Here is a 20,429-nt window from a genome sequence, read left to right as displayed (position 1 = left end):
GAAGAGCAAAGGGTTAAAATTAGAGGAAGGGCGAGGTGTTGTCGTTGTTCCCGAGCTGAAGTTGTGTTGAATTGATGTCCATGCTGTCACTTTTTACCTAGTTATCCATTATGCAAAGCAATTACTAAAATCAGAATCAGGACTTTAGCAACAAACCGTATTGATGGTAACCATCATTTTAAAAATGTTGATATCAGTAATACACATGAAAATACTACACTGTAATGATGGCAGATGTTAGGACTTTTGTTTATCAGTTAATCCGGTTGGCTTTTCGCCATTAATATGATGGAACTGTTCTTTTTGTACGCTTTTGTACAGTTATGGTAACAGACTCTCTCTCATGGACGTCCATTTCTGCCATTTAAAGAAAAAATACAAATTAAAGGTAATAATGATGACATGAAAAAGTAAAAATGATTAAATACAAAGTCAAATTTATGAGATTAAAAGTTAAAAATAAGAGATACAAAACTCATAGTTATGAAATATAATGTCAATATTTATCTCATCATTATGAGTTTTTATCTCATGAGTTCGACATTCTGTCACATAATTATGACTTTTATCTAATAATTATTACTTTTTCCTCACATTTTTGACTTTTTAAGTCATAATAATGATTATGGGAATATACAGTATATATACTGAATTTATTATTTTTAAACAAGGCAACGTTTTCATCAATTTTTGTTCTTTATCTGGCAGGAAAGGACTTCCATCCTCTCTTCACCTCTCTTCACTCTACACAATATTTTAAGTGTAGTTCATTTGCTAAAATACAACAAAACACACAACAAATGAGGTTAAAGATGAATGTGACTGATAGCTTAATTTTCTTTCAAATTTTCTATAGGTACTGCAATAATATCATTTCCGTGAATTATTTTGGTGTCCATTCCATCTTGTCTTAGTTTGAAAAAAATTAGGTGTAGTAGTCCCATGATTAAATGTAAAATTGACAATGTTTGTTGTTGGGTGTTTTGTGTCTGCTGTGCTTGTCCATTTATGAATTTTCTTATAGTTCCCTTGGGTGCCAGAAAACCCACAAATTTCTTCAGAACTCACAGTTGATGTTTTTAAAATTAATAAAAGACCCTTAAATTGTTCAGTAGAACTCATCTGTTAATAATAGACATAGTTGATTTTTTCCATACTCTGTTTAGTGCTTTGTTTAGGGGCTTTTTTCATTTCTATTTACATGTTTCAATCCCAGGCAGTGTCTATATCTGTCTGTCCGTCTCTTTAAATGTCTCACGTAATGGGACGTAGCACAGAAAACAGCAACATTCGTGGAACTCGGGAAGCTTGAATGCCCACATACACACAAACACAGAGGAAGGAAGTGTGTGTTGTGGATGGTGATGAAGGCCGAGCCATGAAAGCCAGGAAGCCGCTGGGAGGAATGTCCTGCGATGTCACACATGGCCGAGGCCTGAGAGCTTGTACGCCTTAGGGAGGCTTAAACTCCAAACAGCTCCGGCTCATCTGTGGGAAAAAAAAGGAAAAAAAAAACCCCACTCTGCAGAAAGCGAGAGTGACACAACAAAGAAAATACATTAAAGTGTCACTCTACAATCTAAGAAACTTTCCACTCTTTTCATTACACCTATGCGCACCACACCTCATCCCTGAAGGCACAACTCCAAAACACAGCAACATGCAAGGTACAGTGCAGCTATTTACAGTATATACACACACACACTCACACACACACACATCCTGGAGAAGTGTGCCCCTCCCACCCTCTTCTTGTCTTGTTTGTTTTGGATACAGGTACTCCTATGTGACTGTAAGTAAAGATCATATTGTGGCAAACTGACTTTTCGGGTCAGTGAATGATGATTACACCAAACAATAAACACATATTAGGACACGTTGTGTAACTACTGCAGTAGTTATTGCACTCCAAAGCTTACATGACTTATATGATTAAGCTACTTAAAACAACGTTATGTAACTTGTTTACCTTTTAATAACACCATCAAAATCATTCTGATGGTACAGTGTCTTGTAATAGGGTGAATGGTGTCTCTGTCACAGCCACTCCGCCCCTCTATCGCTTGTTTCTGCACTACGTGACTTCAGTGAGAGGGTAGGATCACAGCATCACAACGTTCAGTACGTTTCCATGCACACTTTAGTCGAGCTACAGTCATAGTTCGATTAGGCCATTTAATTGGACTACTGCCATTGCATTGTATACATGCACCAGGGGAGAATCAATTTATTGACAGAAGGATGTCCGACTCCACCACGGTAGGTGGCGATATGCACCGTTTCAGCTAGTTGCTGCTGGACCTTCATCTGGTTGACCTTTTACCTATGTCACATACCAAACAAGTTAAGAAGCAGCAAACAGGCTGCACAGCGAACGGTGAAAACATGGATGACTTTTCGGCACTGTACATTATATAATATATCTTGTATTAATACCTTTGTCGTCGTCTTCTTCTGTTTCTGACTAACACAATAGTACGACTTTTTCTAACATCATGTAAACGTACCGAGTGTCATTATGTAATGACTTGTGTTTGTAGTGAGCACCTACATTACGTCTACGACAGTGGTGTTGCACTCAAAAACTGTGGGTGGCGCCAAAACACACAAAATACCAATTTCTACATAATGTTGCTTTAACAAGTAAGTTGCTGTTCAAAAGAATAAAAGGAAAAAAAAGATTGATAAAAAAGAAAAGACACTTCCCAGCTGTTTGTTTGTGTCTTCAGACAAATGCCAAATGTATTTTTCAGCTAGAGATGGACAGAGTGTGAAGATCGAGAATATAAACAAGAATTTCCAAATGAACACCAGAATATGACACTTGCTGCAACTTGGCCGGATGTATGACAAAATGAAAACAAAAAGCCATCGTATCTGTCATTACATGTGACATTTTGACAACTAAATTGCTTTGCGTGAAATGCTTGACGCTGGGCTGTATTGCCTCATGTAGCTGGGAGCTGAACAGCATTGCTGTCTTAACTTTATATGAAGGAGCAGCTGAGTGACTCCTGGGTCAGACTGTTCATTAAATAGAGATTAAGCTCAGAAGCACCACTCAAACTCTGTCTTATTACTCAAAGAGGGTAATTCCTATTGCCTATATCTTTACATCATGAGAGTGAAGGGAATCTTGAACATGTTGCTGTAATGTATGTGTTAATGGTGTCAAAAATGTAGGAACTAGAGCGAGTTTTAAAAATATGTTTTTCTGTTGTGCTCCTGAAATTTCCGTTCTCAGTTAACACTGGGGTCAGTGATTGATTAGTAGTCCTGTTACTTTGAGAGTCACAGCACAAATGTATGTAAGTCACATTGCTTAGATATTTACATTGTTTGAAAGAGGATGTATTTCTCTGCATTGTGATGAATAATGATGGATGGAGAGTAAAAAATGTGGGAGTAAGAGGAAGCTGAAGAGAAATTTATCAGTAGGGTTTGACAGTTTAACCCCACACTGCGTGTGATGTCACCGCTGAACATTCTGCCCATTCATTTAAATGGGAGGAAAATTCCAGAAAACATACATTTTCTCATAAATTATGAAAGATACAAACACTTAAACTTATTCTGATAATCTCCTCAATGAGCAATCAAATCATCAATCAATACAATTATAACAATAGACTGTTTTTTTAACTTAAAATGTTAATAATTTTGTTATTAAAAAGATTTCATTTAAGTTTGATACTTGTATTGAATTTATCATAATAGATCAAATTGGTGACAATTTACTGTTGACACAAAAATTAACAGTAAATTATTGGTTTTGTAGTTAAATATACATTTAATTAATACTGATTTAGTATTGTGGGCCTAGATTAGATAGATTTGTTTGTTAACTGACATATATTGTATAATGACAGAAGTTTTCACGACAAAAACCTTTAATAAATGTGTTTTATCAACTTTCTAGCAATTTAACAAACAAACTAACAACTGTGTAAGACAGTCTGGAGTATTGGAGTCAAAGACAGCCACTTTTCCCATCATGCACATGCTGTTATGTGATGATTATTTGTATTAGAACAGCCTTTTATGATATTTAGGGGTAATTTCAATTGTTTTATATAGGTAAAGGTTAAGCTGAAAACTATATTTTAATCATGGAAAATTACTTATGACAAGATGTTTGGCGGCCTTTGCTGTGGGAATATATATATATATTTTTTTACAGTTTTATTTACAGCGTAGTCTTTTGTTAGACCTGTTAATAAATACAACGGTTACAAAACTCCTATCATGTTTTAAATATTTAGGGTTGGGCCATGCATTTGGATCATAAACAAGCCCATAAAAAAAAAGCAATAAAGATATTTTAAGATGATGATTATAAACTAACAGCGAGGTGTGGTGTGAAAGGTAACCACAGTTAAACACATGTTCTCTAGGACACCATGAATTTTAAATTACCTTCAACTGTTACGTTGCACAACAACAACAACACAAACAGATTTTGCTGCACTTTTAACCTTTCTGCACTATATTTGCATGTTAGCATCACTTCTTTGTCATCATGGTTGAAGGCATAACTGCAGCATTGCTGTGAAAACCACTCATAAACTTTTCACAATAACTGAAGGTTGGTTTAAATATTCCCAGCATTTTTTTTTTTTTGTGAAACTTTTAATTATCTCACGTTGTAAACATTGTTTCAGGTATAATTTCACATTGAAATGACCAGTGTGATGCAGCAGCGAGGTGGAAAGGTGATTAGAGACAACATTCCTTTAAAGGGAAGGTCTGCAACCAGCTCCCACGGGAGCAAACATTTGCACCTCTGAAGGGTCCTTGAGCAAGTCATTGTTGACTTCTGTTTTCCTAAACGATGATGGATAGCAGACAAACCAATTAACACGTTGATGACAATATCATGACATTATTATGAGGTCTGACTGACAGTCTTTTTCAGCAATAGTTTCTTTCCCGTATTTGTGATGCTCTCAGAGTGCATACCTACATGCACCTTTTATATGACCAGAAAGAAACACGTGGAATTCCAGCTATGGCTGCCATCTTCGTCTTAACAAAGACTCTTTGACACCAGTCCATCCACTTTCCAAACATGCCTTCCCTGTAATAAAAACCTTAAGCAAACACTCCACAATGAGTAATAAGATTTTACAACACCACAAATCATCCCAGACGGGACGGAGGTCCTTTTTACATGCCATTGTGTAAAAAGAACATGTATTTCCTCGAGTAGTCTCAACCAACAATCAGCAGTAAAGCAGTAACACAGTTAACTTACATCACATACATTATGTAACTTAAAGGAACAGTTTGCCCAAAATGACATTTCAGTCATTATCTACTCACCCCAATGCCAACAAAAAGTTGGAGGACGTTTCATCGTCCACCAAATGTTTTTGGAGCTTCACATCAAAACAGCGTTGCAGCATTTTCCTAAACAACTGAATTAGATGGGGACTAGTTTTAAAACGTATAAAAAATAACTGGAAAAAACATAAAATGGCTCCATACAACTCATCTGACGTAATCCATGTAATCCCCAAGATCCCAAATTCATTTGAAAAGACAGTAATTACACCCTTGACGTGTCGTAAGAGCTCACTTCAGACGGGTGTGTGCTAACGCTTTTAACTTAGCAGCTACAGTGAAAATTACCGCTTAAAGATTGTAAATAACATCTTTTCAAATCAGTTTGGGTTAGGGTTAGGGTTAGATCTCGGGGCTTCCAAAGACTTGGATTACACTGGACGAGCTGTATTAAGCCATTTTATGTTTATATTTTCAGCTGGATTTTTATGTTTTAAAAGAAGTCCCCATCTACTACCTGTGAAGGTCCAAAAATGTTTTGAGGACTAAGACACTTATAACGACTTTCCATCAGCATAGGGGGGGGTGTATAGATGACGACTGAACGTCAATTTTTGTGTAAACTGTTCCTTTAAGTTTCATTTTGCATGTGACATAATTAATCATGTTACTGAGTTGGTTTCACATGGGGCATGAACAACAGTCTTCGGGGTGAAAGTCCTGTGTTTGTTTGACCCATCCTTCCACCCTATCATACTCCATATGTGGATTGTGTCGCTCTATATTCTACATCACCTGACTTCCTCCTTTGCTGCCATAATAACTACTACAGGCAATAGAGGTCTTCCACTGACATCAATGTAAATATGGGTCAACCTATATGGTGATTTTTCTGATGACGACAGGCTCTGTCAGTGTGTGTGTGAACTCTTTTTTTACTAGTGTGAAAATTCGATTAGCTGCAGACATGTTTGATTCTACTGTTAATGTATCAGTGTGTGCTTGTTTCTTTCATAAACTTCTTTCAAGCATAATTTAATCAGACTAGAAATATATAGAATATAATCAAATTAGATACATGGTCATAAGTGACCTTTAATGCACGGCTAAAGCAGTTGCCACAGTACAGATTCTTTGTTGCATGTAAAGAGGACCAACCTGCAGCACCACTGTGCACTTATTTTTTAGTTTTTGTGAGTGTTACATGAGCACGGAGCCATGAAATCCAAGCATGAAGAAAAGCCACAGCACACGGTCGTACAATGAAGCTATTAGTGTAAATCTTCTGTCAGTATAATTAGACCCACAGGAAGTCTCCTTGACACTAGTGTGACTGAGCTCGTCATTCAAGAGATTTAAATTAGCCACGTAGCAGTGTTGTAACTTTAGGTTGCACATACTTCACATTCCTGCCTGTCAACACTGAGCTAAACTGAAGTCACCACTTCAGAGAAATCAGCCTCTAAACAGCACGAACATTTCTGTTTATATGTCTGTTTGCAATATTGCCATGACAGCATGTAGTGTGTTTAAGAACACAAAAGATGGGGCACACAACTGATACACACCCATACCCACCTGGCACACACGCTTCTGACAGACAGATTGGGACACACACATCTGGCGCACATTTCTCAGAGAGCATTTGGCATTCGGACTGATGCTATAACAGTACACAACATACGTCAACATCTTATGCAAGAGACTCCTCCAGCATTGGTTGATGTCAGAGGAAAACCAGGTGTTAATGGGTTCTTCTTCACACACACACACACACACACACACACACACACACACACACACACACATACACACACACACACACACACACACACACAAACACACGTACACAATTACTGACCTGCACCTGTAGCATTGTCAAAGTCTGCCCCATGGTCTGGACAGCTTTTTCCAAAACACAGTCACACAGCTTGTTACAGTTTGGATTTTCTTTTCACAGTGCTGAACATTATTTCTGTTGGTTATTACGTGTAAAATCAAAGCCACACAAGGCAATGTGATCTCATGGGATCGCGTATAAATAGCACGCCTCTTTTAAGGACATTTTGCATGTTTGGTCACATATTTTAAGCTTTTTCACGTGTCATTTAACATTGTCTGCATTGTATGAGAGCAGAAAAGTACAAATTAGATGATCTTCACCATCATGATAACAGCAATAAAAAAAACAACAAGATTAACACGGTGAAACTGGCAGTTTTTTTAGATTAAGGCACCAAAACTACTTTGTTAGGATTAGGAAAAGACTGTGGTTTGATTAAAATAAGTATGTGACTTAAATTCACTACAGTTTACTTACTAATGTAGTTTAAGTTTAAAGAACTTGACTTTTGTTTTTGGTTGGGACACAAACACCAGTTTCCTGGGTAAAAGTCCCGTATTCCATTCACCTCCCTACTCTGAGGGGCAGCTGTGGCTCAGGGGTAGAGCCAGCCTCTTGTTATTGGGAAGGTCGCTGGTTCGATTCCTCTGGTCTGCATGTTGAGGTGTCCTTGGGCAAGATACTGAACTCCAAACTGCATATAATGACACATCAAAAGCTTTCTGTCAACAGCGTAAAACTTTGGCTACATTGAACTTGTATGGATCATTTGCGAAACTGATATGATATATTTCTTTTACTGGCTAAACCTGCAGCGTGCTACCTTGAGCTTTTGTTTTTGTGATTGTATCTTCACCATGGATCTAATATAGCTAAAATCCGGATACAGCATCAGAGGCAGAGCCGCTCAGAGAATTTTGACCTCCTGGGTGTAACATTACCCAGATCTTCTACGTTTAGAGTTCGTACTAGAGACTTCCTTTGGCAGAGTGGCTAACTTCTGGTTTAGCCCTTAGCTAACTTGAATGGCAATAAAACAATTTAATGGTGTGGCTCTTAATGACTTTCTTGACTTGACTTTGTAAGCTAATGGGAAAAAGTCTCTTTGGGCCAGTGTGCATCATGTAATTTCAAAAGCAGACTTGACTTTGTTTTCTCCTCCAAATGCTGCAAGTTCTGTCAATTTTAGGATTTGTTGAAAACATGTATAATTGTCTGAGTCCTATAATTACTTCAATAATGGCCAGAACAATGAAAAATTAGCCCCAGGTTGTAATAAAAACCAGAATGATCCTTTAATTGCCTGAAAACAGAAACCATGATTTTTCTGCGATGTAGTGAAAATCATAGGATTTTCCTATGTGTGACCAGCGCTGTGGCAGGCAATGTAGCAACAAACACGTTAAGATATCATATTCATAAAAATCTGTCAGTTGTAAGTGTGACCCCTTTGTAAGGTTTCATCAGGAAGTCCCTGCAGGGCTGGAGGGGCCAGCTGGAGTCATTGATATGGGCGACCCTGTTCCACCATGTGGTTATGGTCCGGAATCCAGAGAGTCATCTGATATTAGATCGCTGCCACTCGCTCTCTCTGACTCCCAGATGGCAGATGGAAGTCCAAAATTCACAAACACAGACATATAAATGCACACATGTGGTCAAATGAAGCCTCTGTTACTGTATGTATTTAATGTTAAATCTTAGTATTTGTCTGTCATCGTGGGTGTGTGTATCTGTGTGGGTCTGTGTGTGGGGTGAGGGTCAAAGGTCAAAGGTCAAAGGTCATAGAGGTTGGGTCAGTTGTTTCTCAGTAGTACTATCTCTTACGCACATGCACACACAAATAACTTTGTTATAAATAGCTAAAGCAACATTATGTAACCACTTTACCTTAAAATAACAGCTTCAAAATCCTATTAATGTTACAGTGACATGAAATAGAGACACACAAATAGTTTGATTTTATACTTGTTGGGAGCAATATGTCTATCTCTGACCCTAAACCTATCCTACATTACCAAGAAAAAACCCACAAGTCTCTCGATTGAATAAACAAGGACCAGACACTGTTCAAAGATGTCTTCACTCTCAAGGTCTAAAACGTAAATTGAGTCTCATAAAGCACACACACGCACACACACGCACACGCACACACACTAATGGATTTCTGTCTACATCCTGCAATTACCGAGGCTTCCGTCCTGCTGTGTAACAGCTCGCCCTCCAAAGGATAACAGGAGGATGACACTTTGATCATCACAGAGAGGCAGGAGAGCACAAGAGGAAGTCAACAGAGAGAACATAGTTAAAACAAAAGTGGTTAAAGATAGTTTGATGATAATGCCTATTTTTTATGATTGGAAACAGAAGGAGCAGAACTAGCACTGAAGTACTATTGAGGTTTTTTTTTTATTGTTTAATACACACAGAATTCCCACTCGTTATTTTACCTCCAGCCTAAACATCACCAGATAAATGTTGGCATTGTAAGTTTCTGCAAACCACGTATCAACTTTATGAATCTAAATGTTTCATCTTTATATACCACCTTATAATTCTTTACGTTTCAGTTATATATTTCTTTACATTTCACCTTTACATTTCTTTAAGATAAGTTTCATCTTTATGTTTCTTTAGGTTTTCACTTAAGCGTTTCTTAACGTTTCATCTTTATGTTTCAAATTCTGAATAGGTTTCGGCACAAAACCCACTCGGTAAGTGTTAGAAAAAGATCATGTTTCGCCTTAAAATACCTGGTTTGGTCGCCACACGGCTGAAAAATGCTCCAACAGTCGCTTTTGTTGTAATGGTACGGTGATCTCTCACTTAGCAACCATCTAACTATATATCTAGCAGTCATGCTACCGATAGGAAAGTCAGCCAACATAGTCTGAACATAACATGATATGTACTGTAGAAATGTTGACATGATACGTAAGAAACACTGAAATATAACAAATCCATGGTTTGCAGCAACATTCTCTTCCAACATTTTATTCTGGAGACGGGGCTGTTATCAAAGCAGAATGCAGTTAGTGGAGTTAAAGAAGAAAGTGATGTGTGATGTGTTTATGTGATAGTAAACGAGAGGAAGAGAGGAAAAGAGGAAAAGCAGCGTGAAGGGAAGGATCAAAAGGGACGAAGAGGTGTGTTAAAATGACATGTGGGTTCACTCATTTGTGACATAAACAACACAGCAGGGAACATGTTTGTAACCTTCGGATTTTTACGTGTTTACTCATTGGCCCCATAGCCACAACCATAATGTAAAGACCTGCATCATCCTCAGATTATGCAACATGGACCTAAATTAATTAAAAGACATGGACACACTAACACACACACACCATCACACCATTTTAAGGTTGTTTTTGCTAATTACAGGTCAGTCAGCAGGACGATAGGGCAGAGATCAAGGGTCCGTGTGAACCTTCTGCTGCATTTGTGAGAGGGGACAGAAATGGTGTGTGTGTGTGTGTGTGTGTGTAGATAACAGCCTCCTCCCTGTTTCTCTCCATGTCAAAGTTCACCAAAATAAGTGTCTTGACTCTGACTCAGTTTGTGTGCATGTGTTGGGTTTGTTTGTCTCTAAACATAATGAGTCCATTCACCCACATGCCCACCACCCCCTCCTATCATCAGCACACACACATACAGATAAACAAATAACCTGAAACGCAACATTTCACCTGCTGACCCGTGTCCCCCAAAACAAGCAAACACTGAAAATGTCAAGAGGTGATGTTTGGCTGGCCGAGTGACGCCCGGGTGATGTTTTCAGCTTTTGGTGCTGAAGGAAAATTATAGTGTCAGAGATTTTTGTAGGTGTTTGATGGTTTCATAACACAGAAAACATATCACAAACACTTTTTGCTGTTAGATTTGAATTTTTTATTTTGTTTTGCTCTGAAGAAACAGTTCCCGATTTGCAAATCCAGCACACACGGAGCAACATTAGTGGTCATTTGGAGTCTGGCCATCTGATGAATCCAATATTTACTCTTGTTTTTAGCTCCGCTTTGGTCTCCACCAACTCCCAAAGGAAATATCTAGCTCTTTAGCTGCTAAATTCTTCACTATGTTTACCTCTGTCTGCTGCTTGGTGCTGGAAGGGTAGCATTGAGTGGGTTTTTGAAAAGTTTGGTTGAATCAGGTGCCTCCTGCGACTGGAAATAACACTGGGGTTAAACCAAAACAATTAGCTAAAAGATGGTAAAAACACACCACAAAGCTGAGCGGAACTCAAGACTTTGGTGATAACGTTCTGTGGGTTCGTCACTAGTGACACCTTTTACATTAAAAATGTTCAGCTGACCTATTGTAGCTGTCTGTGTAAAAATGTTAACATGTGTAGCTTTAAAGTTACAATCTTGAGATTTCATTCCTGGGTTGTTTGGCGACACCTGTGGTTGCTGTTGGTAACTGCAGGTGTTTTAATAATAAAGGCCCAAGGTTACATTCAAAATGATGCGTATTGAACACTGTGGGCAGCAAACAACAACAACAACTTCCGAGCTGAAAATGGAAATCCTGCCTGGCCGCTAACGGTACAAATGTGAACAAGCTAGCAGCTGTTACCTTTTCTTTTCACCTCCTTAAAAAGAACTTCCCTCCGACAATATTTTGCAGGAGCACCGTCCCTACATCCTCAATGCTGGTCGTATTGTGAAGTGTGTACTCCACCATTAACAATAGCAACTACTGCATAGAAGTTACAGAATGCGAGAATATATAAAAATGGGGTTTGATATGACAAAATATTAAGGATTATATATTTAAACAGTTGGCATCAAGTCTGCTCAGGGAGATCGACCAACTGACCTGTGATTTGTCCTTTAAAAAATGGACACTGTACCATGGATCGGTTACTGGATATGAGAAACTTTGTGTGAAAAGTCTTCTCTCAGACAAAACCTGTGGCATCGGCCAAAGTCATTGGAGTAAGTAGTAACTCAGACACAGTCATTGAGCCAGCAGGAGAAAACGGCACTCATCTCTTTGTCACTGGCTCTCTTCCTCCCGACATGCTGACTCTTCTTCTTTGTGTCGCTATCTGTTTTCTCTTCATCTGTTTTTGTGCTCTCGTCCCACTCCCTCACCCTAAATGGCAGTTACATAAAAACCAAAACAGAAAGATGATGCCTTCAGGCAAAGCGGGAGAGAGAGAGAGAGAGAGAGAGAGAGAGAGACTTGGAAAAATGCAGAAGAGAAAAAAAACGGCAAGCACTTAGACAGACAGGCAGGGCGATGGAGAGACAGACAGAAGGACAGTAAAAATAAGACACTAAAAGAAAACCAGAGCTCCACTCCTAGTTGGGCTTCCCCTCCTATTGGTTATTATGGTGACCAATTGGAGTCCAGGGGAGGAGCACTTCCTGTGAGGTCGAGGGGGGGCCTCCCATGTGCTGGGTGTTTATTTGCAGTTGACATTTTTGCAAGCGTGTTTTTGTGTATATTGGTGGCACATGTGCCTACCTGTGAATGTGGAAGCACATATTCTTATATGTGCCTCATAAAGACACACATCAGATATGTGTGTTGTGTATGTGTGTGTGTAAGCCTGGTGTGATGGGGTATGTGTACATTGTGTGATATGGCCCTGTGCCCAGGGCTGTGGATCAGTGGTTTTAAGGAATGGGGGTTTTACGAGGACTCTGGATTTCTAGGAACAGTTTATAAATACCATACATCCGTAAAAACCAGGAGGGCAAAAAGAGAACATTTGTGTACAGAAATACGTTTGACTTACTCAGCTCAGCTCTGTGTAGGGAGTTACATTATGTACAATATTATTGATGGTGGTCGCATTTGCTACTGTTGCAGAAACAGGATATTGTTACTGCGTTTATTGGCCAAGTTAAGCAACATCAGTCTGTCAGTCTGTCCACTACTTTGGTCCAGACTGAAGAGTCTAAAAAACTGCTGGGTGGAATGTCACAAAATGATATAGAGGTATTCATGGTTCCCAAAAGACTTCGGCGACCCCCTGACCTTTCTTATATTCAATGGAAGGCAGACATTTACCTTTTAGCATATAGCAAACCATTAAGAGTAACGGTTAGCCATATAATTTCTAGTCATAGCTCGCTGGGTTCACCTAAAAATTAACTTGCAGACTAATATCTCTGGAGATTCTTGATGTGCATTCTTTGTTTGAGTCAGATTCAGTTGTTTGGTTTTGTTTTGTAAATAATTTTGATGTTGCCTGATGGTTATCCTGGTCTCAGATTCCAACCACGAGACTGAGGTTAATTCAAAGACAGTGGGAATAATGGATATCATTTGCAGCTCCTTCATGATGCATATACACGTTCATAAATTCTTTGCAAATCCTGGGTTGCGGTTTCTTGTTCCCAATGAATGTTTTATTGTATGTGTCCATTCTGTTGTATACAGAAGTAAGCAATGAACGTTAAGTTTTGTAGTGGTTTTAAAAACTGCTGCTGGGGATCAATCCTCAGAGAGAAACCTTGAAACCTCCTGGAGCCCAGAGTATTGAGACACTCATATGCTGCAGCTGTTTAACCCTTAATCTCAAAGGTAGGTGCTGAATGATCAGGAAAAATGTGTAATTGACGGCTCCTCACAGACAAGCACAGAAAAAAAGAAATATTTTCTGGGGGAATGAGCCCGGTAGTCGACACTGGACATTCATGACGGAGCAGCTCGGAGGCCAACTGGTTGTAATTCACAGCTACTGAGGGTGAATGTGTGTAACCCTGCCGACCTCCCGCAACCACTTCTGCAGACTGCTGCAGTAAATAAGGATCTATCCTTCCCCTCCCTGTCCTGGGAAACAAAGGGTCAAATAATAATTCATGCAAACATTTTGATAAATCAAGATAAGTGCAGATAACGTGTGATAAAAGCCCATTCTGTACATTTAGAGGGACATTACACTAAGTGAACACAGGTGGGCCGTAAAACTGTATATAGGTCATTCTGATGTTTTGATTTTGGTGTGTATACAGTATGTGTGTAGTGTGTGTGTGTGTGAGTGTGGGTGTGTGTGTTTTGGCGGCCCGCCCAAGGCTGATGTTGATAAAGTGTGACCACACGAGTCCCCAGTTGAGAAAAGATGGAAGCGGGCCAGTGTATATACAGTACATATGTTTTCTCTCACTCTCTCCCTGTCTCTCTATATCTGCCTGTTTTTTTTACTTCACTTCCTCACCTCCCTCTCTGTCTTCCTCCCTCTTTCTCTCTTTTTCCTACACAGCTCTCTCTCTCTCTCTCTCTCTCTCTCTCTCTCTCTGCCTCTCACACACACTCAGACAGACCATAGTACATGTGTTCAAAGTGTTTTGACAGTACAGTTCTAGGAATTGCTTCATACTTTCTTGGAGATCAACCCAGTCTGGATCAAACTGTACTGTAACACAGGCTGTATGGGGGATGAAATCAAGATTTCCAGGACGACAATACATCACGTGTACTCGTTTCATGGGGATTACAGCTTTAGGACAGGTAAATTGCCATCCAAAAAGAGATGATTAATTGGATTTGGAGTGAAACCCTGGGATTAGCAAACATTTGGATAAACTGCGAGGCGTAGGTTATCCGAAAATGCCAAAACAACATGCTTTTCTTCGCACGCCAAGCACCAGTTTGTTTTGGTTTTGGTTTGTGGCACTGGCAGAGGCCAAAAGCTACATCCAAAAATGTCAACATCAACGTCTTGTTCAGGAAATCATGGCATAGTTATGATAAGGCAGAGACCTCATATGAAAACTATTTGTTACCAAAGTGCACCTGCCAAATGGCTGTCTCCCCGCAGAAGGGAGTCTGCCAGTAATCACGGGCAAGAGGGAAGTGGATGTAAACACACTGGCTGAGCTGCACGGTAGTTTTGTGGTGCTGTTGGTTGTGGCCGTTGGTTAGCTACACAGAAGATTGCAAGAGCTGGCATTGTCAGGGTATAAGGAGGAACCCAAGGCACATGATCCCAGCCTACTATGTAGAACACTGTGGCAACTGAAAACATAGTGGAGGTTAGACTGTAAAGGGTTCAGTGTGCTTCAAAAGAACAGATTCTCAGAAAGGACAGCAGCTCCCATTTTCAGACAGTTTGTCTTCATTCATACTGTTTCGCTCGGATGTACACGTGTCTCTGATAAAAGTTGTATCGAGAAGAACAAATGCTAGATATTTTATGACTCACACCTAAAGTGAATTGGGTGTGACTGTCTGAAGGTTAGCTTAGGACAGTTTAAAAAAAATGTGCAATCCCACACTATTGATGTCGGAAATATGTACCACTGTTGCTTTAACGCTCTTCAGCAGTCCATAAACTATTAACGAGTTTCTTATAAGTGAATATAAATGTCTTATAATCGAACAAAAACATGTTTATTTGGCTATTATTAACACTTACACAGCCTCATTAACGTTAATAAGCAGCTTATAAGGACTTATAAGGGCCTTCTTACCTATTAATTAATGCTTATTATGAGGACCTTCATATAAAGCCTATAGCGCATATTTGAACCACTATGTACCAGTGAATTACAATATGTACATATAATCTAAAGGACTTGTTAGACTGTTGCAAAGGTGAATGAATTCTTATGAAAAGCACAGAATATATTAAAGCCACAATCTGCAATCTGTTATTTTACTGAAGCATTGTTCAAATTATTTTGATCGCATGAGACCGATGAAAAGCGAGTGTGTATCTAATACTACCACTAGAGAGCACTAAAGCCACAATGTTTGAAATTCAACGCAAAGTGAATTTAAAGAAGTAATGAAGGTCTACCAAAGTGTTTCATCTCTAAGAAATCTTTACTTTTGTGACTTTTGTGACTTTTGCGTTATGGTTTTAGGCTATTTTGCTGTGCAATATACCAATCAAGCTTTTTACAATTAAGACTTGAGTAACTGACCCCTGAAATCATCTTTGTTTCGCACCCCCAGGTTGGTTGTACATTTTAAAAATCTAGAAATATCCTTTTATTAAGTGTGGGGCAACATGAAGCAGCCCTGCAGCAAACACCAGAATATGTGACTTAACACAGTATCATATAAAAACAAAGGCTGCACACACAGAGAAGCCGCAGTCTTTAACAATTACTGTACATGTACATTGTCAACGTTCTGTTTATTTTGGAGCGCCACAGCACATTACAGCAGAGTGAGGTCATGAAGCACAACGCGTCCCCAGTATATGAAGTGTGTGTGTGCACATGTAAGACTTCAAGTATGTGATCTATGTCTTCCTTAAACACATCTCTGTTTCTGTGCAGCCTGAAGAAAAACAGACTGCACTAACATAGCCTCGGGTAAAATGATCCATTTGTGGACAGGATACTTTAATCTATAGCGCCGTGTTAACTAATCCAATATGTGCGTCTGCAGTCCATGCACTATAGGAGGGAAATAATTAGATCTAGACAGAAATGGTAGTCCATAACATGTGCTGTGAGTCATACATTATGACCTTATATAATTATGTTAAAGCATTTCTTCTGCCAGCACACAGTCTGTTTTTTTTCTTGTTTCTATGAAAGAATTGTCCTGGAATATAAACTCTAACACACAAACACACAGTTGATGTCTAAAATCTCTCATGTGCAACAAAGTGTAATTCTCTATCATTCATAAACTTCCAACTGCTGGATTGAGTCGCAGTTAGAGCTCTCATGATAAATGAAGCACGAGAAAAAAATGGAAATTTTCTGTTCGAACCGCCAAAATAAAATAAATGCTTATTTTATTTTTCTGCCAGCTTCCTCTGGTTGTATTCTTGGTCATTGCTGCCCTCTCCTGGTCAGTTTCATCTGACTTCAACAGAAAAATGTGTATTTGAAACCTTAAAACCTTTTCCCTTGAAACATTGTCTTGTCTGATTTTTCTGTCTGATTCATTTTTTTCCTGATTTCTGTCTCACTTTTATTTTCTCTTCATTCCCCTTCCCCTGTTGTTCTTTCTCTATCGCCCTCTGTCTTTGCTCTTTTGAAGCGCAGTGCGGTCTCATTATGCAGCTGCAGGGGCCGTCAGGTGTCGGTCTATTGGATGTCGTAGAGTTGCTACGACAGGGGTTTCTTATATGCAGAGTTTGTATACGGAAAACCGAGAATGTCAGTGGTTGCAATCGTTTTATTACATCTGTTATGTCCAGAATCAGATCATGAATGAATCATCTTCATATCAGACCGCAAGCTGCAAGGCTAACTGAGCTAACTGGCTAGGGGCAACTACTGGTAGCAACAGTTGGCGGTTACTCTGGTGATACGCTGCCCCATATTTGGTTTGAGTATGAAGATGATGGCCAGTTCTTACATATTTCACCGTTAAAGCAGAAAAAAAAGCATAATTACCACATTAAAGTCCTTAAAATGTCACCTACTCGTCATTAAAAATTCAAGAATACTTTTCTACTGTCTCCTACTTGCTCTGGAAGCCACAAACTTTATACATCACGCTTGTGTTTTCTGAATATTTGATGACTTTGACTTCCAAACTTTTTCGTGATGTCATAAATCACGTTTGCTGGCTCTCCTTTTCAAAGAAATTTTTCAATGTGCGTGGAGAAAAAATTACACTTTTGAGCAAAGGATGTGAAAAACAGCGTGAAACTCAAACATTCAACTGTAGGAACGAGAAGAAAAACATTTTTGACTGGAGGGGGTGAAATCTGTCCTTCTTTTTCAGGGAGGTTCAGCCTCTAATCTGAACATGAACCTGTATGCCACGAAGAAGACGGTGTCTGAGGGCATGTTGGACATCGCTCTGTTCCTGGCTAACATCACACACATGAAGACTGTCATCGAACAGGGAGCTGGATACAGGTACAGTGTGTGTGTGTGAGGCAAAAAGACAGATCTGTTAGATTTAGTGCTCCTGAATGATCATATTTACAATATTTATTGACAAATAAGTGTTACATAACTATTCCTCTCTCCTCCTCAGGTACTACATCGCTGTCCTGACGCTCATCTCCTTCTCCCTGGCTCTGCAGATAGTGGCTGGAGTCCTGATCATCATCATTGGTGAGCCAATCACATTACATCATGAGAAATACATCCTTCATGTTTTAACCAATCATATTAACACACTAATACACTGACATGTTGATTTGTTATGCAGGTAGTGCAGGTTAAAGTCCAGTCAATTTTCAGAAAATACAAATATATTCTCTGTGCAGCATGAAAAAAAAGCCATTGTGTAGTTTGTGTGTGTGTGTGTGTACATGTGTGTGCTTGTTGCAGCTCGGCGAGACGTCAGCGAAGAGACCAACCAGAAGCGCCTGGACGGCCTGAACAACACCGCAACCATCCTCATCTTCCTCATCTTCGTCACCAACATCTTCATCTCCGTCTTCGGGATGGAGCGCACCGGCCTGTTTGCAAGGATGCATTTCTGACTTTGTGACGCAGGCAATGACTCGAATATGTGGATATTTTTGGAAAGTAGGGAAAGATTTTGACACATTGAACACAGGGGCCGACACTGTGCACACACAGAACTTATTCTGACTTATTGTTCTACTTAAAGTACTAATCAACTCCAGTTTTACTGCATTCTGATGCCTTTATTTGATTTTATTCTGTATGAATGGACCGGGCCAAAGGATCAACTAGATGTGTGTGTGTGTGTGTGTGTGTGTGTGTGTGTGTGTGTGTGTGTGTGTGTGTGTGTGTGTGCTTGTGTTCTTGTTGCATGTGTGTGTAATGTATGTGCATGTGTGTGTGTGTGCAGCTCGTGTTGAGCTCACCCTCCTCCCCTCTTATCAGCGGTTGTTAAACTTCCTCAACAATCTGACCACAGGCCTCATCTTCCTCACCCTCATCGTCAACTTCATCAAAGCTGCCTTCGGCACGCAACGCAGCTGCTTCCTGCGGTGGCTGCTGCAGCGCTTCATTCTGTGAAACACCCTCAGAGGGCTCACTCAAGCACTGTATGTACATTCATACACAAAACCTGCACAAACATGCACGTTTAAAGTTGCTTTGTGTAGAATTTGTCTGCCACACTGTTATTCTTGATATTACCACAAGATGGCACCAAAGCATGAATGTTTTAATTCCTACAAACACACAGTAGCAGCTTTAATTGTCCAGTGTGTACATTGCCCTCATCTCACTGTACCCTACGATAGCCGCTAAAAACGATTCCTCAAAATTGCCCTAAATCCCATTCCTCTAATCCTGTCCCTATTATCTTTATCGATTCAGACACAGCTGCTTAACAAAATACTGTTTAATACAGTATCATGGCACAACTTTACACTTATAAACATACTTTTACACCAGTATTCAGCCTCAAGGCTAAATGTAGAAGCAAACTTAAAGTGTCTGTGCACATTGGAGGGCTCAGGATGTTTGAGGGGCAGGGGCGAAAAAAATGAAAAGGGCACTGTATGCCCAACTGTATGCATTGGGGCACCATGTCACAGTGAAGAGAGGGCACTTAATCACATTTTATCTACCATAAGGGCATCCAAGAGGGCGCTTAGCTAACATTAGCAGCTGGCTAGCTTAGTTGAACACAAACTCTTGGCAAGAAAGTGTGTAGCGTTTCCCAAAATGTATCTTTATTTTATGCTGAACTTCTTTTTGCCACTCGATATCGGCGTCATAAAAATTCCAGTTGTATTAAAGTGACACTTTTTAATGCAACAATCCCAGTAGCTAATTTGGCTTTATGTGATTTCTGAAACCCACTCCTTCCAATTAAGTTTTTTGCTCATGTTGAAACTTTTTCAAGGGTATTTCTTCAACCTCATTTGAGACTACCAAGAGCACATTTTTCGTCTGTTTGCGTCCAGCAGTCTTTCCTTTGACGTGATGTACCACATCCCAAACCAAAATCAGCTTTAAGGAAACTGTTTGTTGTGCTTGATGACCTGGCCGACCTCCTCAGTTCCTCAGTTTTATTTCCAACAAAAGTGAGCAGTAAAACCAAACAAAATCGTTCAAAGAGTCACTTCAGAGAAGTCCAGAACAGACGCCATGTCCGCATTTTATTAGTGTCCACAAGATGTTCTCAGGGTCGGCTGCTGAACAGGTCACTCTAACTGGAACAGCTGGGGATCTTTGCTTGAGGGAAGCATTAAATTGCATTTCTTGATCGAGGAGATTACAAATGAAACAGTAATTTTGTTTCCATCAGTCTGGTCAAAATGTCCCATAAACTAGACAAGAGGCTGGAGGGTGAGTGACTGACCTGTATCGCTGTATGTGTGTGTGCATTACTGTATGATTGGTTGTATGATGATGGTTGTATGCATCAACTGTACGTGAGCATGTGGGTGGATGCGTTTGAAGTGTTTGAAATTGTGTGTTTGTGTGTCTGTCCGTGT

General features: G+C 39.6%; 1 protein-coding gene across 1 annotated transcript in view; it reads left to right on the top strand.

Annotated features, from left to right (window-relative positions):
• The window catches only part of LOC141008030 (ninjurin-2-like), a 33,309-nt gene extending 14,313 nt beyond the window's left edge, over positions 1-18,996 (top strand). The window contains exons 2-4 of the mRNA XM_073480209.1: positions 17,780-17,916; positions 18,038-18,117; positions 18,827-18,996. Of these exons, the coding sequence (XP_073336310.1) occupies positions 17,780-17,916; positions 18,038-18,117; positions 18,827-18,996 (387 nt within the window). The remainder of the gene's footprint in view (positions 1-17,779; positions 17,917-18,037; positions 18,118-18,826) is intronic.
• The last annotated feature ends 1,433 nt before the right edge of the window (positions 18,997-20,429 follow it).

This window comes from Pagrus major, chromosome 14, assembly GCF_040436345.1.
Source record: "Pagrus major chromosome 14, Pma_NU_1.0".
In the NCBI taxonomy this organism is placed as follows: domain Eukaryota; kingdom Metazoa; phylum Chordata; class Actinopteri; order Spariformes; family Sparidae; genus Pagrus; species Pagrus major.
Note: the sequence above shows the minus strand (reverse complement) of the source record. Positions and strands in the feature narration are given on the sequence as shown.